This window comes from Sminthopsis crassicaudata, chromosome 3 (assembly GCF_048593235.1).
Source record: "Sminthopsis crassicaudata isolate SCR6 chromosome 3, ASM4859323v1, whole genome shotgun sequence".
Classification (NCBI taxonomy): domain Eukaryota; kingdom Metazoa; phylum Chordata; class Mammalia; order Dasyuromorphia; family Dasyuridae; genus Sminthopsis; species Sminthopsis crassicaudata.
In genome coordinates, this window is record NC_133619.1 from 236,529,369 (window position 1) to 236,555,527 (window position 26,159).

A 26,159-nucleotide genomic window follows, 5' to 3' on the forward strand; every position below is an offset into this window, starting at 1 on the left:
TGATAGAGCCGATACCTGAAGAAAAAGAATCCTAAAACCATTTTTTCAGATTTCAAATGAAAAGAAGCTGTTAATTTGTTCTATACATGCTTACTTTTACTTTCACATAATATATCCAACAGATCCCAGTAACCAGAAGCTTATTTTCCTCATAGTCCAGTTAGAATAGGGTCATCTTCCTTATCGCAGCCACAAAATGGAAAAGTCCCACAGCAAGGTTGGAGCCATGGTTTCCAGATTGTATTGAATACAGAGAACTGCTGTGGGACTGGCATCAATGTTCTCCGATGCTCTTTCACTGCCTCTTCCATTTTCTTTATCACAGAATCAAAGAGTCCCTCATTGTCAGGAGTAAGAAGATGCTCTTCAGAGGGGTCTCTTGAAATATCAAACAGCAAAGGAGGATCATGATAGTTGACATCCCCAGAACATGGACAAAGTCCACTCCAATAGCAGGCTTTGCCTTCCTCTGGCTGAAATTTTGGAGTCACATAATGAGCTTTCCACACTGTACCACCTAGAAGAAAAATGTAACTCAAATATTAAGATATAGAAATAAATATAAACTAATTACAATATTCTAAAATATTCTCAACTCAAAATTATTTTCCCTAAAATCTTTAAAATCTTTAAAACATCACTTAAAATCACTTAAAACTATTTCCCCTTGCTTCTCATTTCAATAAACTGGGGGTGGAGGGGAGTGGGGAAACCACTTTAAAATATATTAGATGCATAACCACCAATAAAAGAAATCTCTAAATTAGTAATAAGGGGGGAAAAGTGAAAGCAAAATTAAGATTTTAAATGACAGCCCAGAAAATTGACAAAGATGATGTTAGATGGGAGGAATCAATGTTGGAGGATTTTTAAAGGCCCTTTTGACAATCTCCAGAAAGGATTAATAAAGCCAAAAACTTGCAAATCCAGTGAGGCTGCTGATTTCATTTGAGTGAATTCTATAAAGATCACAGGGTTTAAGACTAGAGAGGACCTTTAGAATTATTTAGTCTTCATTTTATTATTTAATTAAATTTTAGTGGATCTGGGAATTAGCAAATCATTTTGAAAAGTGATTTAAAATTATGTAAATAAAGTGCCTAAATGTCCATACCTTTTCAGTTAGAAATTTGACTGCTTGGCAAATATCCCCAAAGAAATCATTGGCAAAAAGAATGGTTCATATATGCCAATAAATTTGTGGCAGCACTTTTCATGGACAAACAATGGAGGACTGAACCAAACAATTAGGTGACACTTACGACATGGAGTCAGTAAAACCTATGTTTGTTCATTTCTAGATTCAGACATTACGCAATTTTGAGCAGATAATTTAACCTGTTCTAGAGTTTCTACATTAATAAAAACAGGGATAAAAATAGCACTGGAAAAAAATTCCCAGGGTTGCTGAGAAAATAAAAGATCATATTTATAAATCATTTTGCAAACTCGATAGGGCAACTAAGTGGTATTGTAGACAGACAATTGAGCCTGGATTCAGAAAAATTGAATGTAAAGTTACCCTCAGACATTTACTAGCTGTGTGGCACTGAAAAAGCCACTTAATCCCTTTTTGCCTCAGTTTCTCATCTACAAAATGAGTCAGAGAGGAAAATGGCAAACTACTCCATTATCTTTAATAAGATAGCCCCAAATGAGGATACAAAAAGTTAGAAACAATTGAAAATAACTGAACAACAAAATTGCACACCTTAGATTACTATGTAACCTCTAATTGTCTATTATTATTGCTAGCAGTTGTAGTAGTAATCATAGTTGTAGTAGTAGTCATAGTAGTAATAATAGTAGTCATCTCTCAATTGTTAAAGACTAAATAAATTATGGTGCATAAATAGAATAGAATATTAAAATCTTGTAAGAAAAAACAAATATGAAGAGTAAGGCAAAGTATGTAAAAACATACATGAAAGGGTGCAAAGTGAAGTAATCAGAGCCAAGAAAACAATACACAATGACCTCAACAAAGCCAATGGGAAGAACAACCATCACAAAACAATCAAAATGCATGTTACAAAATTGAAGAAAACAAACTTGTCTCCCAAGAAGATATATGAGGAGAAAGCTCTTCTTACTCCTTGCAGGAGTCAGGGGTGGTAGGTGAAGTGGAGATTACATAATTTTGGAACACTGAATATACTGTCTAATTTTGTTTTAAATGCACTGATCAGTTTTGTTCATTTTTTTTTTCTTTTTCTGTTTTAATTTTTTTTTAATTCTTTGGAAAAGGGATGAAAAATGGAAAGAGAAAAGGATTCAGGGAAATTGAAGTAATATAAAAACAAAAATTATCAAAAATAATTTAAAATTTAAAATAAAGAAACATATTGGCAGTAAAAATCAAGGTAGCTAAGGAAAAAAATTCACTACTGAACCCCAGTTATACAATGTATAATCTTTAGACCTCACAGTATAGTGAGGTACAGGCTTTGGGACAATGCTTCCTAATTTGGATTCCATATTCACAGGAACTAAAAGATTCTATAAAGAATCAGGTTCAACTCAATCATGAATAGCAGGAAATGGTGTGTATTACTAAATAAATATTATGCTTTTTATTCCTTTTTATAAAATCACTTTTAAAACTATCATATTTGAAGATGATATAAATATGAAAAGATTATTCATAGTTCCTTTCTTTTTTAATATAACATGGAACATTTATTCATAGTTCTTTTCTTTTTCACATGAACTGATTGTTGACTGTCATTCCTGGGTTACTGTTGGATTAAATATCTTGCAACTGTATCATAAAATTTTTCAAAATTTGTACCATTTACAAAATAATTCTCAAGCAATACAGAAAGAATGAGTGGAGATACAGTCATCTCCACCTATCTTTCTGGAAGAAAATTCAAAGAAAAAATAGCTTATGTTGGGAAAACTTCACATACATTGTAAATCAACTTGGGAATCAAGGAGGATGGCTATGATATTCATCTATCATGACCAATGTGTAATGGATTGACATTTGCCCAAATAATAGCAGTCACTAAGGGGACCTAATGAGAACCCAAGATGCAATTATTTATCCCATTTCATTGCTATGAGATTCTACCATTAATTCTCACTTTTCCTAATGAGAATTTAGGACTATTTGAGTCTAGATCAAAGGAAACCCATTCTGTTCTTGAAATATATACTCCTTGTTAATAAAAGTAAAATAAACAGAAAAGAAAAGGAAATTCACCTTTATTTAAATATGAAATATTTATATTTAAATATGAAATAGTTCAGTCCTTATGTGGAGAGAACTTTCTGAGCACCTTTCTGTCAACAATACAGAAATTGTATTAATCCAGATAAGCCTCTGCTTTGACAAACTCCTATACTGATGACATAGATATCCCATTAGATAGATATAATAAATTGCATAAAGACAAATCATGTAATTTTCTGTTAGATAAAAATCCAGATTGGAGAATACAATATATTTATACTTCTTCACATATGCAAAAATCCTGAATGGGATTTCTTTTGAAGAAACAGAGCAAAGTCTGGTTACCAAATGGAGTTGGTTTAGGGGAAGAATCAAGGGAATCAATCAGATTAACAATGATTCCATCATGTGCTGCCACATGTTATTTAAAAAAATATATTCATAAAATGATGTAATCAATCAGAATCTCCCAGGAAAGTAAAGACTTTTAAAGCCAATCACCTCCTCCATTGTGACTGGAAATCACTTCCCCATCCCATTTGTAAAGTCCATTGTCTTTCCTCCAATTAGAAATAAAATCACTTAATCTTGTATAATGGTTTATATCCTATTAAATGTTTTCTTCAATGAATAAAAATATGTTTCCCCCTATATTTAGAGTCCAGTGCTAAGTTATGATTGTTCCTGTTTTGCAATGCAATTGACATGCTTTGCTTGATAAATCACTATGCTCAGAAAATCAAACATTTGTTGCCTCAGTTATTTCACATTTCATTTATCACTCTACTAGGACAAGGACAACTATTCCTTTGACTGAGTTCTATTTTTAAGTGAATTTTAGTCAACAAAAATTGACAGGAGAAATTAAATCCTGGGAAAAAAAATTTTAAAGAAGACAACAGGGAATACCACACTAAAAAATTCAAAGAAACTTAAAAAATTTAGTCAGCTATCCCAATTTGACATATACTGACACACTTCTTTTGCACTCTTTCATACACAAAGCACCATTACTAATAGTCTAATTATGAATATGTTTTAAAACCAAAATGCTTATCTAAATATATTTAACTAAAAGAACTAAATCTCATAATTATGTTTTTTCTTCTATGTGCCACGCTGTCTAGTCTCAAGTAGATAAAATTAAAATGAGAAACTATTCCATTAATTTGTGTTATTATAATTTGATTGTTGGGCAATCTAGGAAGTTTCCCAGCAAAAACAAATCTTAGGTACATTCATGTATACATTCATGTATATCTCAATACTTACAATCTTTTTGATGCCATCGTACTGTGTGTAAATATATTCCACAGTAATGGAAAAGGAACTCGTGTTCTGACTGAAAAACTCTGCCTTCTAATAAAGGCATCAAGTTCTTGCCATCAATTACTCTAAAATTAAAAAAAAAGAGAATGAAAATGAAGACTGTTCTAGATGATACATAGTAAATTCAATGAACTAATATATACTATGCTCAAAAATCTAATATATATTATCAACTCAAAAATGATATATTTTATCAATTCAAAAATATATACAAGCAACATAAAGAAAGATCAGGCATTTTCTCACCTTAAATATTTTAATATAACCATCATTATATACCTAATGTCCTTTTACTATCTCCAAGCAAGAAATGTTCTCTCACAATTTTAAGGGCCCTTGAAGAGCTAGTTCAAATCATATCAGAAACATAAATGTCTTTTTACAACATTCCTAGCAAGTAGTCATCAACTCCCCAAGAACATACAAATTATCAGTTGGGGATAAAAAGTAGAATTGTCTATTCAAATTCCAGCATTCTTTACTCTACCCTCCTCCCAAATTTATTTTATAGTTTGAATTAGATATTAAGTATAATTTATACCTCTTTGAATACAATATATAATTGTATTTCTATTGGCACAGACTTGCCCATATAATTTGGGCAATCTGAAAATCATCCAGGTAATCTGAATGTCAATATTTTTTGAACTTTGAAAGCAGTGTGAATTTGGAAATAATACCCTTAATAATACCTTTTGTAATGTGTAAAAAACTACATTACAAAAACTATTTTCATGAGCTCACTATTTGGAATGATCAAATCTGCCTTCCTTTACTCAAGCATAAGCATATGGACTTAGAATTAAAGAATGGGAATAGATATGCCCCTATAGGTATAACAGTAGACTAAGATCTTATATTTGTACAGCATAGACCCTGTGAAAATGTAAAATAAAAATAATCATATTCAATATTTATTTCATTTCCTATCCCTTGTGTGTATATGAATGCATATGTGCAAATATGTATATAGTATAATTATACATTTTATAGATATGGTCTCAAATATTATATAAGCAGGAAAATGCATTTAAATATTAAATTACATAAATCTGTGTACCTGTCCTGTGGCAATATTGCTCCAGCAACATAAGACAATGTTGGGTAAATATCCATGAGGCTTGTAGGGTCATTGATCACTTTGCCAGCTGGAAGAATCATTGGCCATCGAAATATTCCTGGCACCCGAATTCCACCTTCCCAGCCTCCCATTCCTTTGCCTCCTAAAGTTCAAAAAAAGTAGTGCAAATAATAAGATATAATCATATTTATATAGATTGAATGAAGCAAAAATTTAAGCAATTTTTTGAAAATATACTATATATTTTCTAGGTGGTATAGAGACTACAAAGTAATATAAGATGCATTCTGTTTTAAGAACATTATCCTGTAATTGATAAAGGTTCAGTGTATATACCTGGGAATTTAATACCTTAAATTTTTAATGCATAGCACAAAGAGCACTGAAATTGCCATAGAGTTACATTTAGTTAAATTAGCAATGGGTGATTTAGAAAGTTATAAATTCAGAGATCAACATAGACTAGAGTGTTCAGAGACATTTTCATGAAGGAAAGCAATGTATAGTAGTTTATGAGATAGAGAGAATGGGAAAAGGCATTTAGAGTTTTGAGAAAAAAATAAGAGAAGGAAATAATCAAAAATAGCAACTAGATTTCACAAACCATACTTTGGGATAAGAAGTAGATAATTTTGACTGGATCCAAGGATTCACATAAGCGAATAGTAAGTGCTAAATCTATATAAATCAGTTCTTTTGTAGGCTGCAGAATTTAGTTTCCATAACCAATTGGGAACCATTTAGCGAGGAACTAATATCATCAAAACAAGGTTTTAAAAAAATTATTTTACAAATTAGAAATTCATAATTGTAGAATACAGAGGGTATTCTCATGCCAAATGTTAAAACCAATTCTTCACTAGGAAATACCTAAATAAAACTAACTTATATTAAATATTGAGATCATATAGATAAAATATTTATGATTAATATTTAATGATGATTTATTGAACACCTATTTTATGAAAGTACTATTAAACATGGTTTGACTAAAAATAGCTCAAAATCTAATTGGAGAAAGAGAACATATACACAAGTACATAAAGTGATTAATAAACAGAATAAGTACTAAATTGTAAAATATAGACAGAAAACTCTCCAGCCTTACAGATGGTTTTTAAAAATCAGAAAGCTCTTAAGGTAGCTCTTTAGATCAATGCATATTCACAAAAACTACTGTGTCCTTCCTTAGTCATGTGCATGTATATAGAACATGTCTATGGCACATGAATATACATAGTATATGTGTATATACATGTATCATACATGCATGTACAGGCACATATTGTGAATTGTTTTGTGGATATTGATGTGCATATATGGAAACCAAGGGAGAGGAAGAAGAGAGAAAGAAAGAAAATATAAGTGTGTGTTTGCATGTGTATGAATGTTTATGTATATATTTGTATGTGTGTGTATGTGTATGTGTGTAAAATAACACCAAAAATCTCCTCTCTCAAAATATTCCAAAATTAGAGACTCTGAATCATTATTTAATTATAAAATTTCATATTTCTATAGATAGATGTTCTTGTATATCAAATATTCTACTTTTATATTTTCTCATTTTAAACCTTTCAGATAAAACAAGCAATACTTTTGGGTATTAAAGTTGATAGTTGAAGCCATTAAAAATCTCAATTTTGAAGAGAAGGCATTTAAATGAAATATTATTACTACCTTTGTATATGCCATTCCAACCACCAAGTTGGAATTTTCCTTCCTGAGACTCCAAACGACCTCCATGGTCAGAAGTAAAATACACAAGTGTATTATTTCTCAAATATTCATTGTCAATAACATCAAGAATTTTGCCTGTGATAAGAACAGATGAATCAAAACAATGTGAATCAATATTGCTTTTTTTTCTAATAAAACAATGTAATCTCATTAAAAACATAATATAGATTAGATAAGTCTCTATATTAATAGAAAGAAGCCACAAGATAATTTAAGTACACCTTGTTTAATAGAAATTCAGATACTAGAACTTTAAACAGAAATAATTCCTAAATTCACTCCAAGGAAAAAAAATCACTACACTTTTAAAAAATGGGATACTCAAAGGTCATTAAGTTAATAACCTTTTATTAAATGTTTATTAAATTCAAAATAATTAAATTATTAAATTAAATTTAAAATAATCCCTTGAGTAAAGTTTCATATGAATTGTAGCCTATCCTTACTCTCTCTGTGTGGTAGTTAGACCTCTAATGGTTATTAATAATTTGTTAATCTAGGTTCTTTGTTGTAAAATTAGGAGTTGAACAAGATGACTTTAAAGGTCTCTTCTAGCTCTAAATCTATAAACCAATAACCCAGAAAAAAATGCAATAACTTTGTCAAGATCACACACATAGTCCAGGAGGACTGGAATCTAGTTCTCTGAATCCATACCAAGAAAATTTCCATTCTATCACATTATCAACTTGTCCACCAAGGTAGAGTATCAATCAGAAAGGAGGAAACACAAATTAATAAGGTGGATTATAAACCAATTGAGAACAGAGATCACAAGGTATTACACAGGCTAGTACCAACATGCTAATCTAATCCTTTCTCTTCTTCCTCTGGCATATATAAAAAAGCAGAAAGTTATTCTGGTTATTCTGGGGAGGCATGTCCTTGCTAAGGGATGTAAAGCCACTGGCTACATAAAAGAAACTAAAAAAGAAATCCTTAATGAGCTATGATATCATGTACAACCGCAAAACATTTGAAAAGTCTGATCTGAGAGACGTTGTGTTAGTTACTTTTGTGATATTCTTATAACATTCTAATTATACAGACAAATAAATTCTTCTTGTTAACTCTTGAAATTCTAGTTTTAGATCGCTAATTGTAGTAAAATTAAAGGACATGTGAAATGATGCATTTAGAAAAAAAAAGCAAAAAGTGATTTTCTTTAAAAATATGAATATTTTTCAGTTAAGCATAAAAACAACTATTTGAACCATGATGTCATAAAACTAACACCACATCTTGTTGAAATATTCACTAATTTCATACAAAAAATAAGAACAAATAGTTATTTAAATAATTTACAAGTTTTCAAATATTAAGTGATACTAGTAATATGCAGAATTTTAGAGAAGTAGGAAAAAGTCATCTCCCTTTTTAAGCCTTAGTATCCTTATCTGTAAAGTAAGGATATTGAAGATGAAGATGATCTCAAAGATAATTAGCAACTTTAAATATCATGATCCAGTGACTAGATATTATCAATTAAAGATAACTTATCTCTGATGCTTTTTGTGATCTTCTTAGATGAGTCATTAAATCGCTGCTTCTGTCTCTGTCTCTGTCTGTCTGTCTCTTGCCCTCTCTCTTCCTCCTCCTTCTGCTCAGTCTCTGTCTCTTTCTCTCTCTCTTGTTTTTCTCTCTCTCCCTAAATACATAAATGGAGCTATATGCTTATACATATATATAAACATGCAGATACTTATGCATATATGTATTTGTTTATCTAAATGTATATATAAGAAAAGAATTTTTGTGCGTATATATGTACACACCATAAATATATATTGGTGTGCTGATAAATACTTAACAACCAAACTATCCAAAAAATATCTAGGCACCATACACATTTTCTTTTAATATGCATTATTAACATTTTCTCCATTCCTTTCATAAACCTAGAAAAATCAGCAAAACAAATAAAGCCCTATGATTTAGTGTTTGTCCCCCTTTTTATTTATAAATGCTGAAAATGTAACAATTGGTTGATTATCAAAAGTATTAAAAAAAAACTTGCCTGAGTATAAATACTGTATGAGATGATGGTGAGCCTAGCACCAAAAACATTGTTGCATATATAAAATATACCAATTCATGTATTTATTAACATTCATTCAATTCAATCTTTCTTTCCTAAAGCTTACTTTTTAAAAGGCTTAGTGGAGTTCCCCTTATATCTCCACAATGTTAAGAGAACTAGAGGAAGAATGTTGCAAGGGAAGCCTTGTGTGACTTAGGGGAAGACCTATGGAAAAGATAGAAAGCATAAATAAATATGGGTGAGATACAATCTTCCTGCCTAGCGCCCACTTTGATAAGATCGCAAGTCACCTAACATATAGAATGAACTTATTCACTATTTCACAGAATGATACTTACCTACCATCCAATCCATTTCTTCTACATTATCTCCATATAATCCATATTTACTACGCCCAACAAACTTCTCTTTAGTTACAAGTGGAATGTGCACATGAAGAAAGGACACAAATAGGAGAAAGGGCCCACGTTTGTACCTGAGAAAAAAAATAATAATTCAATTCATTTCACTAGAAAAAAAATATATTGGCATTTAAAGAAGCTACAATGAAATGAAAAATCTTAGAATACTCTGAAAGTTTTAGTGAAAGCTGATTGAAATAGTGGATGTATTTTTAAATAATTATAGCAAGGATATTTGTCTTAAAAAGAAACGGAGAAAAAAAAATCTGATGCTAGAAAAGTTCTAATCCTCTTGTTTACTCTTCACTGGCTTGTTAATGTCCTTTAAAATATGATGCTAGAATTGAACAAACTTTTGGTTGAGAAATATTATGGCCTTTCAATCAACTATGCAGTTTGGAGTTAGCTAGATCTGCCCTAAATACTTAGTAGTTGTGTGACTAAGGGAAAATAATTTAACTGAGTCTTATTTTCTTCATGTGAAAAGTGAGGATAAAATAATTATAATACCTAACTCAAAACATTGTTTGCTGGAAGGCTAAAATGAGATTAGTTGTTAAAAGCACTATGTAAATGTCAACTGTTATTATTGTTTTAACTTATTTTTCCTTTGAAAACTCAGAATGATTGGCTCTACACTAAATCATGGGATCCTTGAGTTAGAAAAGAACTTTGAGATGATATTATTTATTAAAAAACTACAATTGAGATGCTATTTAAAAATCATCAAAGAAATAAAAATTTAAAAACCTTCAGTGATGAAAAAAATATCTAATTTGAGCTTATACATTAAAAAAAAAATCTCTAGCTTTTAGGACATCCCATTTCAGATTGAGCCAAAATATGCTTCCTTGTAACTTTCACGTAACAATCCTAGTTATGACATCTAGAGAAAGTTGAATATGTCTAACTAATTTTTAAAGTATCTCTTCAAATACAAATGCAAAAAGCACTGATGATTTGAATGAGAATGCTTGAAGACTATCCTCTCTGGAAGAAAATTTGTAAATTATATTTAAAAACTCATTGTTGGGGGCAGCTAGGTGGTGCAGTGGATAGAGCACCAGCCTTGAATTCAGGAGGACCCAAGTTCAAATCTGGTCTCAGACACTTAACACTTCCTAGCTGTGTGACCCTGGGCAAGTCACTTAACCCCAGCCTCAGGGAAAAAAAAAACAACTCATTGTTCTTTGATCCAGTGATATCATTTGCCAATCATATATTCCAAAGGGGTCAAAGACCCAGGAAATGTTCACAGTATACACCTATATACATATCAGCATTTTATGTAATAAAAAAACTGAAAGTGAACTCCTCTGATGGAAAAATTGCTGAAAAAACTGTGGAGTCTTAATATCATTAATGTCAATTATTTAAAAAAGAAAAATCATGGTGCCATAAGAAATTAAGAATATGAAAAATCAGAAAAACTTGGGAAGACATGAATTTCTGATTTAGAGCAACATAAATAGGAACAAATAACAATTTATGTGATGAGAACTGTGATATAAAGAAAACGAACTTGAAAGACCTGATGACTTTGATACAGTTACCAAGGATTACTTCAGAAGAAAAGATGTGGAAATGGTGAAGGACAGTAGACACAGAATAAAATGCGCATTTCAGATATGGACAATAAATTTGTTTTCTCAGACTATTCTCATACATAACTAGAGATGCTAAATCATGTATCTAGAGCCAGGTTTTAAGTGTCAGAAAAGGGAGTTGACCCACATTCTTTAACTCAACAGGCAGTGCCCTTTCCAGTGTATTATGCTGTCTTCTGGTAAAGTGTTACTTTCTTTTGACTTTGTAAAGATTCAAAAAAATGTCAAATGTGATATAAATATAACAAAAAAAATTCTGACCAAGGAGATTGGCATGCTCTGAAATGGATATTAATTTTTTAATGATAAAGAATAAGAAAATAAAACAATTTATTACTTTTCAATAAATGAAAGAGCCTCCTTCAAAATCATAGAATTCACTTTTTCTTCCTTCATGGGCTGTTGAATAATCTCATGGTTTCTCATAAGGATGCAATTCCAGCGACGAATGAATCCATAACTAGAATACCAGGTAATAAAAAACAAGATGGCCACAAGAGCAGTAATGATAACAACAGTCCATGGAACTTTAAACCATCCAGCGAATCTGGGAATGAGAAGGAGGAGAGGAACAAGGCCAAGAGCCACACTGGAAATCCAGAGCTTGATTCTGAGAGCTCTGTGTATCTCTGGTGTTTTTGTTGACTGACATTCATTTAGGAGAGTAAAAGGCATCCCAAAAAAGTAATCAAACCCATGGTTTAGTGGATGATAACAATGGTCATTTCTAGAGGCACAGCTTAAACCTTGATGCCATTTTCCTGGGAGTAAAATAGGAATAAAAAGTTACAAAAATAAATTATTATATTTCTTTGGTCAAATATAATTATAGTTTGGCCTAGAAATACATAATAAAATCACAATTTACACTGTACAAAGCATTTTACTCATAAAAACCACATCATGTGTTTAAGTGAAAGCATTATTAGCAATTCTTAATTTATAAAATGAAACTGAGTCAGGTGAAGTTCATAGAGGTCAGGTAGAATCACAAAGACAATGTCAGAAAGGAAAAACAAGATCAAATCTCCTGACTCTAAGAACAGAGTTTTTCTATCATACTAAAAGTAACTAGTCATAGTCACATATCTACAAAGTGTCATAATCAAGACTCAAACTATCTCTTTTGCTATTTCTTCTTTTTGGCATCATCAAATACTTGAGGGTGAAGTCATAGTTAATATAGTGAAGTTGAGATTTTTAATTTCAATATTGTAGTGAATTACAAATGTTAAAATCGCTCTACTGATGCAGACTAGTGATATCATTATAATTTATAATCTTATGGAGGTTCCTGAGTCTTTGAGAGATGAAGTTTCTGTGTATCAGATGAAAAACCAGATTCCTCTGACTATAAGGTTAGCTCTTTATCTACAAAGATATAATACATGAAGTATTACCCACTCCAAGAAAAACACCTAGGGGTTACTACTAATGGCCTCAACTTCATGACTACTAGGACCTTTACTTCCTAGCTATCTGTTGAATCCTTAAAGGTCAAAACAAGCAGAACCAAATTGGTTTAAAGAACTAGAATCCTTGTGATGAATCGCTAAAGAAATTCCCTCTCCCAAACAATTATAAAGTACAAATTTGATCTATATCTAACACCACAAAGAGAAATTGTTAAATTTTCAGTGTACAATGTTCACTGAAATTTGCAAAAATCTACAAATCAAGGTTTGAATTATTGTTTTGTTGATGCTCCAGACTTACAAAAGTGATGGATATAACATCATAGTGCATATTACATTTAAATATGTGTTATATTTACATTTTTCAGAGAGCAAATTATTAAACATTTATTAGCATGCCCCTAAAATGCCTCTGTGATTTTTTTTTATGCATTTATACATGTTCCATCTATCTGCCCCTTTAACTGATCATATTACTTTGATATGGATTGAATTATAAGTTGCAAGTTCAGGTTTTACTATATATATAAAGTCATATATAATATCTTTAAACTTACCACCATGATCTATTGCATTAGTTTAGATGTGATCTTCATAACCCCTTACATTGCCCTATTTCTAATTGTTTCTTTAACTCCACAATTCTGAGATGTGCTAAGGGATTTCTGAATTGCAGTAGAAATTTTATGTTTATTCATCTAAAACTAGTGATCTCAAACTGTACCTATCAATCCAGTCTTATAGCCACGTTGCTGAAGCAGCTTGGCAAATGTGGTTTCATTTGTTGGTAGACCTCCTGAACCACCAAGCCAAAGGATGGCACGATTCATATTGAAGGAAGAACTCATACCTGAAATACATGGTAAGGGAAGGATATATCAAATTGCATTTCTTGATTGGTCCAGATTTCTCCTGAAAATCAGAAAAGTTTTAGTTAAAATAGGCTCTTACCATACACTAAAGGCCAACGGCCAAGGATTCACCCTAATTATTTTTGCTTTATTTTTATTTTTACAAAATCTCAGATATTTTACTTTCTTTTAAAGTAAGGGATTTTTGTCATTTACCTGTAACTAACCAATCTGACTGTAAGAACAAGAAATATTTTAATATGTTGTGGATGTGAATATGAGAGAATCTGTAATTGCATCATAGTAGAGAATTTCCCTTTACTACATACATTATAATCTATCTACATTTTAGGAAATAAATTCAAGAAAGTTAACTGAAATACTGAGTGTTTAGGTGACTTGCCCAGGGTCAGTTAGTTAAAATGTGTCAGATCTGAGATTGGAAAATATAACTTCTTAACTACAGAAGTGTAGCCATTACACATATTGTTTCTGCAGTGTTTTCCATTGTATGGAAATAAGTCTTAAATGGTTAGATTTTACTCTTGTTAAGTTGCACTGCAGCATCATTCTGTTCCCATTATATGATGCAGAAGAAACTATATCTGTCATTATAGAATATTTATAGCTTACACGAAGAATCTCTTTTTACTTCTCTGGTGTCTGCAACACTTATTGGGTCATCAAAGGAGAGAAAAGTTTCTATCAACTCTCAGTTCTGTATCTTTTAGGATTGAGTATATGGTAGATATTTCTGTACCATTTCTGTGAATCTAGATCCTATCTTTTTATGAGTTGGAGGAACATATTGAACACGCTTTAGCTACCTGGGTATACAGACATGAAAGTCATGAAACCACTCTCTTGGCCACCACCATCATATTTCTACAGCAATAGGTGCTGTATCCATGATTTCATTAGCATTAGGAAATCCCCTTACTTATATAGATAGATGTTCATTCTGCAATTTGAAATTTTAGAAACTTAGATGCCTAGGGGACTATAAATTAAGAATTTTGCTAACATCAGAATTGGAATTTGAATCTAGTTCATCTTAGACTAGCTTTCTATCCAATATGTCCTGACACGTCCTATAATAAGCAACACAATATTTGGTAAACAGATGAAATGCTTTAAAATACCTATGTGATATAAATATCTTTAAAGCATTAAAAAAATGGTATTATTTAACTCAATGATTCAACCATTACATATTTTTTTTCAGTAAAAACTAGAAAAAAATAGAATAGATATCTTAGAAGGAGATGTAATATATAACCTGGAAGGAAATTTAGATATAATCTAATGCCAACTTTTCATTTTATAAACTAGAAACCCAAGACTCAAAGAAAAGAATTATTCAAAGTCTCCAATGTGAATATCAAATTTAGGATTTAGGTCCAGATCTCACTCCAAGTCCAGTGCTCTTTTCTTTATGCCCCATGGTCCTTTAATCAGATGCCATGACAAATAACATAATAGGATAGCCTTCCTCAAAAGTAAATTCTTAGAAATGACTTATTTCTTCAAATTCTCACTTAATAATAAAAATAAATTATAAAATGCCTTGCCACATTAATGATTGACCTTTGAAATGGGATAACAGTTAATAAACAAACATTTAAGTGCTTATTATGTGCCAGACACAAATAAAGGCAAGAGATAGTTCATGATATCAAAAATCATACAGTCTAAGGAGACAGCAGAAGAAATATCCCTTGCACCTCAATTTAGAACCATTTAGATAATGCTATAAATGATGATTAGGGTCTCTTCAGTTCCATATGGTAGAGCTACAACATGAATTAAATAGACATTTATCTATTAGCCTGGGAGTATGAATACTATTTAAGTTCATTTCTGTGGGAAAATGTGTTAGATTCCAAACAACTAATTTGCATTTGAAATTTTGGAACACAATCTATCTATAAACTGAGGACTGACTACTTTAGAATTTAATTAGATAGAGGGCTACTCCCTGTAGAAGAGTGTATGGTACTGTTTTGCCCATGTAAATTATGTATGTATACATGAGTCTTTCTAGATGCATTTCACAGAAAGAATGAATAGTATCTCTAAAATTTTCTCTCACTTTCTTTCTTTCTTTTTTTTTTCTGAGGCAATTGGAGTTAAATGACTTGCCCAGGTCACATAGTTAGGAAGTATTAGGTGTCTGAGGTTAGATTTGAACTCAAGTCCTCCTGTCTTCAGGGCTGGTGCTCTATCCACTGTACCATCCATCTGCCCCCCTCTCACTTTCTGTAAGTGAACCTTTCTGTCAAAAGGGGATGTAGGAAACTGAGGACAGAAATTGACCTCTCTTCAATTATCAGACAGAGAAAAGGTACTGAGATGGAAAACTATTTTCCACTAAAATAATGTTAATATAAGGAAATTCATGTTCAGGTTTAAGCTGAGCATATGATTTCTATCCCTTAACAGGAGGTAACAGCTAAACTCTATATAGAAGGTTGATTCCCTTCCAACTAAATTCCAGTTCTTTTATGAATATACATAATCCATTAAAAAAAACCCATTTATCTAAGCCAAAAGCAAATAGAAATTAGAAAAAAATATATACAAACAAGAATAGGGAGAAGTCTTAAAAATCAATAGTGTAATAAGCTGAGAATTGGTCTAAGACTGACTTACTAGTTCCTCTACATGTTGACTTCTTCCTAGACTCTTTCTTTCATGTCCGAAACAGAGAGTCTTATCTTCCAAATCTGGAAGCAAGAAAATCAGGATCTCTCTTCTTTCCAAACTCTTACCAACTCAGTTCCTCAAATAGGAGACAATTCATAATCAATCTTCACTAATAAGAAGAGTCACATGTAAACAGATTTTGAAGTGTAAATTACAGCTGTAAAATTTGGGGAAATGTGAGCCTTTTATTGATGGGGAAGGAAGAGGTGAATCTTGGAGTGACAGAAATTAGAACATTGTTCTGTCTCCTTTCTAATTAAATCTATGTTGGTTCTTATTAGTTTTCATATATCTAAAATTAGAACCAAAAATAAAATGGGACACCTAAAACCCATAAATGATGGGGAAAGATGTACTTCTTCCCTACACAACTCTCAAGACCAATTTCCTCAATTGTCAATGTCTTCTTTTGATGTATGCCTCCTACAGGGCATTTCGACTTGGGAGAAAGGCCCTGAAAAGGGACAAACAAAAAACAAAGGGTTGGCTTGACTCTGGATTTCAGATTGTCTTTTAAGGTAATATTCATGTAATGATCACTAAAAATAGTATAGATTCCTATAGATCATATATGTATTTGCCTAATGAAACTTTGGAGGAGAAACTCAGACATATTTGTATTTGTAACACTTTCTTATCTGTCAGTTTCAATAATGTGAAAAATTACTGAAATCCCACGTTTGTGGAAAGCAAAGGAAAGTTATCTGAGAAGTAAAAACAAGCCATAATTCATAGACTTTGAAAACTTTATTCAATTATTTTATAGTCTTGAAAAATAATTATACAGAAAGTGTCTTGTTATTAGAAAATATTGCTATATTGAAAAGTTTACAAACCTGATCTGATGGGGTATCTGCCAGTCAGGAAAGCAGCTCTGCTAGGAGTGCACATTGAAGCTGCTGCTAGGTGCTGAGTGAGTTTTACACCTTCTCTAGCAAGGCGGTCAATATTAGGGGTGCTAAAATCCAAAAAAAAAAAAGATTATAAATCATTGAGATTTTTCATTCCAACAAAATAGATCAGCATTTAATGATTATCAACTCAGAAAATGATCTTTTTGTTCTGTTCCAGTAATTCATTTTATATATTTTCATATACTTACAATAAGAATGACAGCCTTGTAGTTTTAGAAATAGAAGAAACTTTAAGGTCATCTAATCCAATCCTTTCATTTTACAGATAAGGAAACTGACGCAGACTTGACCAAGGTAATCAGTAGCAAAGTTAGCTTATGTCCTTTTATTACAAATCCAGCAATTTTCCCACTGCACTATGTTGTCTCTCTCTAACCCTGCTCTGCTGTACTATTTTGGAATGGATGTGAGTCAATATTCTTAAATATTTTGCCAGTGAGCTACAATCTCTTGAAATTCCTTACAAACTAAGATGTCTTCTAGTTTGGGTCTGATGATATACTGCATATATTTTGTTCAAGGACCATTTTTAGTAGGAGCAGGGAATCATGTTGGCTAGAAAGTGGCTACACTCAAGTTGTAGTAGAGTTGAGTTCATTACTGAATATTTTAGTATTCACTATCATGATAGATATTTGAAGTAATATTGACAAATATTTATGTAAATAGTAGCTATCATCAAACAACTGGAAAAAATATTAAATTCTATTCATAGTTAGAAAGAATATATTTCTTTTGACAAAATAGCAAACAATATTAATAGGAATACAATGCACTATATAGATAGAGCTGAAAGTGATACCTAAGCTATTTAGATTGGAAGTTTAAAAAAATCTATAGAACAAATTAGCCTGATCTGTAACTCAATTGTGCTATTTATAGTAGCTGAAATACTTTTTATTTTAATGTCATTGTTTATTTCTGTTTCTAGTTCTTATGTTTATACTCTCCCCTCCCCCCTGTCATTACAAGAATATCCAGTTGTCAGTGATAGTGGTTATAGAATATTATAGATCAGAGCAAAAAAAACTTAAGACATAAAATGTTAAGTAATATACTCAGGTTCATACAGCTTGTACTTGACAAGCATTTGCATGAACATGATTGGAAAACAAAAGATAAGCAATTTTATCATCAATGTGTAAAGTACTAGTCCTTCCTCATGTATTCAGTTTGATTGATGAAAAAGAAACAAAAAATGTACTTTTAGAGGGAAAAATGAACTCCTGTGAGGAAAAATTAATTCATCAAGTATATAAGTTTTTATCCATATGTAAAGATATTGGTTGTAACAAGGGAAAAAAATTTTGTGCAAGAAAAACTTGAAACTCAAGTGTAAAGAAATGGTTTTCCTACTCAATTGTAAGATATGGACTGATAGAGGATATGAGATATGAGAGGAACAGTTGAAAGAAAAGCAATTGGGTTTGCTGTCTATTGTGCTCTCTCAGGTCATTTGCATGTAACTATTTTTAGAGTTTTTTTTGGATAAAACTCACATTATGATACAAAACTTTTCAGAAATTATGGGATGATCAAATAAGAACTGTTTATTGCATAACTAAAAGTGAGGTTGATTTTTGTCACTTTTACTTCAGGAAAGGTGATTCACCAAATACTAAGATGTTTTATTTTGAGCCATTAAGAGTGTTGAAAAACTCAACAGGAAAAGGAACAGGACAATTAAGAAGACAGCAAGAGATGAGTGAAAAAATGGCAGCAGAATTATTCAACTGGCAGAAAGGTCACATTATTAGACAGAACTGGTCACATTATTAGAATTTGCATTGCATCCTTCCATTGGCATGGGATCGATCCTATATTTTACATAATTATAACATAAATAATGACTTGGAATATATGCAGCCATTTCTCATGATTTGTTATCTGCACTAATCAGCACCTTGCTCAACATAAAATGGTGAAAACACAGGTGTCCTTATTACTAGCTGTGCCTTTCTACCTACTAATCTCCATTAATCTCCAGTGACTGCAGATATTGCAGAAAAGTGCTTAATGAGAGCAAAGTATGTGGCTTTCTGTATATTGTGACTCTAGGGGTAATGAGATTTCTGAAAAAAAAAATCTCTTCACCTATTCAAGTATGCCTAACATTACATTAATACAGGACAAAGTCCTTCCACAATGAGAAATGTTCTGAAATTTAAATATTACTGATACTAATAATACTGAGTTAAATTCATACCAAAATACAAATCGCTAATAAATACTTTTTGAGAGCAAGGGTTATGGGAAGAAATTATAAAGAAAGGATAGGGGATGATGAAAGTAGGGGATGCCAGAGACACTTTCAATTGTTCTTAAGTTTGCCTAGGAGTAGCCTGACTACCTCACTGACCACTGTCAGTTTTATTTATGGGTCTTGGTTTATAGGGAATACAAAAAAAAAAAAATCAGAAGACACAGAAGCAGAAAAAAAGAAGCAGAAGAAGTAAAAGAAGCAGAAACACGAGAAGCAAAAGAAGCAGAAGAAGCAAAAGAAGAACAGGGAGGAGGAAGAGAAGGAGGAGAAGGAGGAAGAAGAAAAGGAAAAGGAGGAGGAGGAAGAGAAAGAGGAGGAGAAAGAGGTCATAATTTGCAGTAAAGAAACTCCCTGCTTGAATTATTTGTTGTGTTAATAAAGGAATAGAAAACAGTGTCTGGTGTTTACCTTATTGTATTATTACCATAACAACCTAAATCTCCAATGCCAAGGTCATCTGCCATGAAGAGTACAATATTGGGCCTAGAATTCATTGATGGGTTTGATCCACTCACTCTCCAAAATAAGAAACAAATTGATATTAAAGCCCAACAGCTCCTGAAATAAACAAAAATTATTAAATTGTCAATTGAATTTTTCATTAAGGGTTGATTTCAGGCAACTTAAAAAAAAAAAAAAAAGTCAATTACATTATTCCATGCCTTCATTTTATTGTCTGCAGTTTAAAAAAAAAAAGTTCAAATAAATCCAACTATTGGTAATGAACATTGCCCTAATAGTAAAATTTGTCATCTTGAAGTAACTTTGGACTCTTGAAGATTTATTACATCAAAGCATAAATTCTGGCTATTTCTGCCAAGCTAGACAAGCTTCATTCAGATCCTCTATTGGCCAAAATAAAATTGTTTGCTTCCTGAGAATCAAATTGAGTACAAAGAAATTTACTACTAGTATGCTGCCTATCTTGGTATGAATTATTTGCTTCTGGCAATATTCCTAAAGTCTCCTTACTTCATATCAAGCAATAAATATATAAGTAAAAGAATTGTATAATGAATCTAAGAAAGCTAATTACAAGCAAACAATCTTCACATTTAGAGCACAGCTCTTTTTCATTTAAAATACTTGTAGCCAAATGGTAGGTCAATAAAGAACAGCCTATCTCCATTCCTATCTTTGTTCAGCTGGAGCCAGCAACTCTTGAATAAGCTCTCTGGAGACACTGTGTCATTTCCCCTGAGGAAAAGAGTGATAATGATCCATAAAAGCTATTTCACTATCAAGGAACTCTTCTGCTTTTTCTATTGCAATCTTGAACTACAATGTGAAAACCTGGCCTTCTCCATTTTGGTCAAGTTGTCCAGTCCCTTCACTTTGTACTTCATTTACAATTACTATCATAGATGATATAGCTCTGGCCTTCAAATCCTAATTCCAACTTTAGACAAGTCATTTAACCTTTCCCAGACTATTTCCTCATCTGTAAAATGGAGATAATAATATTCTTTACTTATCAGGTTCTGAGAATCAACTGAAATCACATGTATAAAGCACTTTGCAAGCTTTAAATATATAAATTCTAGCTTTCATTATTGTTATAATTATTATTTATAGGGACACTCTCCTGTTCCCTTGTCATTAAATGCCTGCTCTCATATCTTGTGTCTTTTGTTGAGACTAGAACTAAGCCCCAAAACAACAGTCCCTGAGTGTGTATCTACTTGCTGTCAGACCTCCCAGGCTGACTTCCCTGTTACCTGCCTATTTGATGCCATATTCTCCTGAAAATGCAATGAAATATTAAGACTTTTTTCCCACAATAAGTGCTCTCCAAAATGATCTGTTTTATTCTAGTGGTTCTGTCTAAGCTCTATGCAGAGGCCATCAATAGCTTTGCTTTTCACAGCACAGTAATGTTGAATGACTGCTTTTATTGTATTGGAGAGAAGTTAATTACCTTAAGAGTAAATTAATTTTCCTAGAATTCTTAAGGTGCTTGAGTGATTAAGGATTATATGTGTATGATTAGTTTTTTTTTTTAAGTCTATGCATACTAGAGTATGGCATTTATTGAATTTGAATTTGAATTTCAATGAATACATTGAATTTGAAGTAAGATTTTTTTATATCTTTTGTATCATCTCAAGGAAGTGTTCCAGATAGTATTTGTAGCAAAGGTCCTTTTGACATAAGAGAAATTTTCTGAATGTTTTTGGCGTTTTCATATTTCTTATCTCTTAATGGATCTAATATGAGTAGGACAAGGAAGGAAACTCATCAAACTTGGTGGTATTTACATGAAAAATTCCCTTATGTCAGGGCAGCTAGTCAATGAGTGTTTGTCAAGCTGAGATTACAAAAAAGAAGCAAGACACTTCCACCTTTAAGGACCTTAGAATTTAATGGGGGATACAACAAGCAAACATTATATACAAACAAGAGTAAATAGGAAATAATTAAAAGAGGAGAGATAATAGAATTAATAGAAATTGGAAAAGGTTTTTTTAAGAAAGGATTTTAGTTAAGACTTAAAGGAGATGAGTAGATAAATATAAGGAACGAGAGCATTCTAAGCATTCCAGATTACCAGAGAAAATGCCAAAAATCCAAGAAATGAAATATTTTATTCTTGGAAAAAGCAAGGAAGCCAGTGTCATGTGAAGAATAAATTAAAATGGTAAAAAAAAAAAAAAAAAAAAAACCTTGAGGCATGCAGATTTACCAGCAGGCTATTGCCACTGTGAAATGATTAGGGTTTGCGTCAAAGGGATGGCAGTGTCAAAGAAAAGGGACACATATAAAAGACATTATAAAGATAAAACCGATGGGTCACAACAACTTATTGAAATATGGAGGAAGGGAATGAGATATGTGAATATGAATACAAATATGAAAAATGTGCTTCAGAAGAGAATTCAATAAAAGCATAAAAGGATGTTTTGACCCAGCAATGCCATTACTGAGTCTGTATCCCAAGGAAATCAAAAAGGAGGGGAAAGGACCCACATGTGCAAAAATGTTTGTAGCAGCTCTTTTTGTGGTAGCAAAGTGTTGGAAAAGAAGTGGTTGTCCATCAATTAGAGAATGCCTAAACAAGTTGCGGTATATGAAAGTAATGGAATATTATTGTTCTATAAAAATGATGAACAAGCTAATTTTAGAAATATCTGGAAAGATTTACATGAACTGATAGAGAGTGAAACAAGAAGAACCAGGAATACATAATACACAACAGCAATAATGTGCAGTGATGAACTATGAAAAGCTTGATCCAAAGCAATCTCAATAGACTTTGGATAGAAAATGCCATCTGCATCCAGAAAAGGATCTAAGGAGACTGAATGTAAGTCAAAACATACTATGTTCACTTCTTTTTTCTGTTTTTTTTTTAATTTCTCCCGTGGTTTTTCCCTTTTGCTCTGATTTTTCTCTCCCAACATGATTCATAAAGCAAATAAAAATAAATTAAAATATTATATATTAAAAATAAACTTAATATAATAAAAAAATTAAATGTAAAAAAATATATAAAAGGATGGCTAGCTTGAATCTATATGCTCCCACAAAAGTGCAAGTGAAAAATTAACTTGCTTGGATGAAATGTAGGGCACCTAAAACAATATAAAATCAGGTTGGAAAGAAAGATTGCAAACCAGATTGTGGAGTATCTTAAATATTAGACAGAGAAGTTTTTATTTCATACTAGAGGCAAGAAGAAGTCAAGATTTTTGAATAAAGAAATGAAATGTTTAGGACTATGACTTGGTGGAATTATTTTGTGTGTAGGAAATGAATTAGAGAAGGAAATAGAAATATTCATTAGGGATAACTGCAATAATCCAAAAAAATAGTAAGGAGGGTGGTGATGAAGAGAAAGAAACAGATGAGAGACATGATGATATGACACAGAGAAACAAATAGCACTTAGAATCAAATGACAGAAAACTATTAAAAACTTTGCATAAATGCAGTCAAAAGTATTTAATGGATTTTCACAACTCTGGGGCCACCTTTCCATATTTAATGGGGTTTGTATCTTGTTTTACCTGAAATTTATTTTTTTTTCTCAGTGTGTATGATTAGAAGGGAGGAGCAGTTGGAAGGGGGATTGGGAAGGGAAGAAAAACTATCAAAGCTGAAAGGTAGTTAGGATAACATTAGAAATGTTTTCCTCAGCTTATATCTTTACAATTAAGATATCTATACAATCAAGGTAAAACAGAGAAGCCAACAAGTATCCATAAAAGCAGACAACTTCAACAACTGACATGGAGACTGGGTGAGCCTGCTTCCAGAAATCCCTATTGGAGGGGTCATTTTTCTTCCCTGATTCAGAATACTTACTGGTATTCTTACCATATCTTACTGGTTTATTGCATGATGACAAAAAGTCTTTAGTTTAGTGCTGAGCTATAATTGAGTATGAATTCAAAAGATTCTAATTAATGAAATATCTCTTTTCCCTGGTAGCAAGTAAGGCCAGAAGTTTTGGACTGCTTAGTGGGGAGTTGGCCAATGGGCCATGAAAGTAAGGAATTATTGTTTTTTTCAAAGCCTTTCCTGACCTTTCTTAATTCTAGGGCCTTCTTTTTGTAAATTATCTCCTATTTATCTTGTATGAAGCTTGCTTTGTATGAATTTGTTTAGATATTGTCTCTCTCATTAGATTGTAAGCTCCTTGAAGGCAGACTGCCTTTGCCTCTTTTTTATAGCCCCAGTACTTAGCAAAAAAAAAAAAAAAAAAAAAAAAAAGTTCTTACCACATAGTAGGCATTTAGTTGATCAAGAAGTAAAAGGAAGGATACTGAGGGAAATTATGGTGGCATAAAAAAATCAAAATGCAACAATAAAAACTAATTTTAAAAAATAAAATAAAACCCTCATGTAAAATATATAATTTTTTTCCTTTTTATAAAGCATTTATGATTAGTGAAAGTAACAGTCTTACCACACTCTATACAGGTGAGAACACTCCAAAAATTTTGATCCATTTTCAGGATACAAATGTACTCAAATGTATTTAGAAGAGGGAGATAGGGAGATTGAAAGCATGGAATCATGTTAAATGGTTAAAGGAACTTGGAATGCTTAATCTAGAGAAGAAAATTTTAAAAGAAGATATATATAGCTAATTTCTTCAAATATTTTAGAGTCTGTCCTGGGGCGGGGGTAAGAGGAGAGAAATTCCTATTTTGTATAATTACAGGAAATGGAAGTAACTACAGGGAAGATACTTTGGGCTCACTACAAAGAGGAATTTTCTAGCAGTTACAGCTATCCAACATTAGAAATAGCAGTTTCATGATGGAGAATTCTCAAATATTGGAAGTATTCAAACAGAGGCTGAGTGGATATTTGTCAGTGATACTATAAAATAAATTCCTCCTTTTTGTGGGAGATTCAACTTAATGTATCCTTCTAATTTAAATATTTTGTTATTATTTTAAATTTTCACAATCCTTACAAGAAATGAGAAACTTTTTAAAGCATATATATACATATATGTATGTATGTATGTATGTATATATATAATCCTGTTGGTTAATATTTTAAGTTGAAAACATTTTGTTCTTCCCTAAGGTTAAAAAAGACAAAACTAACATGAATCAAGAGACCTTACATTACATCTCATGAAAACACAGAAAAGAGGGATATATTATATTGCTGCTATTTTATTGATAAAAAAAATTAAATTTTTAAAAAATTATAGTAAGACAGATGCTGTATAGCATTGTGAATAGAAAGCTGGCTTTGAAATCAAAATATATACTGACTGTGTAACTCTAGGTAAATAACTCTTACATTTTATTATTTTGAGCAAGTCTCTAAGATTATAAATTACAGAGAAGTTGCAATTTTCATTGTTAGAGAGAGTTTCTTCAACAGAGAATAATTTTTGTTGTTCACTCATTTCCCTTGTGTTCAGTTTTTGTAACCACATTTGGGTTTTTTTTAACAGACATATTGAAGTAGTTCACCAATCTCCAGCTCATTTTACAGAAGCAAACAAGTTTAAGTAACCTGCCCAGAATCACATAGCTAGTATGATGCTCATTCTAGCTACTCTTATCCATGATAGTAGGACAGCAACAAGAGTAGGACAACTTCTATTTGAAAGTTGTCTTTCTGAGACAGACAGAGCGAGAGAGAAGAGAAGAGAAGAGAAGAGAAGAGAAGAGAAGAGAAGAGAAGAGAAGAGAAGAGAAGAGAAGAGAAGAGAAGAGAAGAGAAGAGAAGAGAGGAGAGGAAGGGAAGGAAAAAAAGGGAAATGGGAAGGGAAGGGAAGGGAAATAGGAAAGGAAATGGAAAGGGAAATGAGAAGGGAAGGGAAGGGGAAATGGTAAAGAAAAGGAAGGGAAGGGAAATGGGGTTTTTAATAATGGTGAAAATGATACCAGACATTTATATAGTTTTTCAAGGTTTACTAATCATTCTATAGTTTATCTCATTTGATTCTCAAAAAACTCAATGATATAGTACATTATTATCTCTATTTATAGATGAAGCATATGATATTTGTTCAGAATCATAAAAGTAATAAATAGGAAGCAGATCAAACATTGTTAAGTGTCCTAATTCCAACCTAGCCCTCTCATACCTATTAATGTTTAGTGCATAAAAAAAACAAGGAAGTACAAACTTCCTTACTTACCAGTCATTTGATGAGTTCAT

At 31.7% G+C, this 26,159-nt stretch overlaps 1 protein-coding gene across 1 annotated transcript; it reads right to left on the minus strand.

Moving 5' to 3' along the window:
* Positions 1 to 26,159, minus strand: LOC141559447 (arylsulfatase H-like). Its single transcript, XM_074297318.1, has 10 exons — positions 26,140 to 26,159; positions 19,935 to 20,084; positions 17,186 to 17,307; positions 13,517 to 13,642; positions 11,715 to 12,138; positions 9,708 to 9,844; positions 7,269 to 7,403; positions 5,568 to 5,730; positions 4,451 to 4,572; positions 1 to 517 (listed from the first exon to the last, which is right to left on the minus strand). The coding sequence occupies exons 1-10, from the start codon at positions 26,157 to 26,159 to the stop codon at positions 150 to 152; spliced, it is 1,767 nt and encodes a 588-aa protein (XP_074153419.1). The 3' UTR covers positions 1 to 149.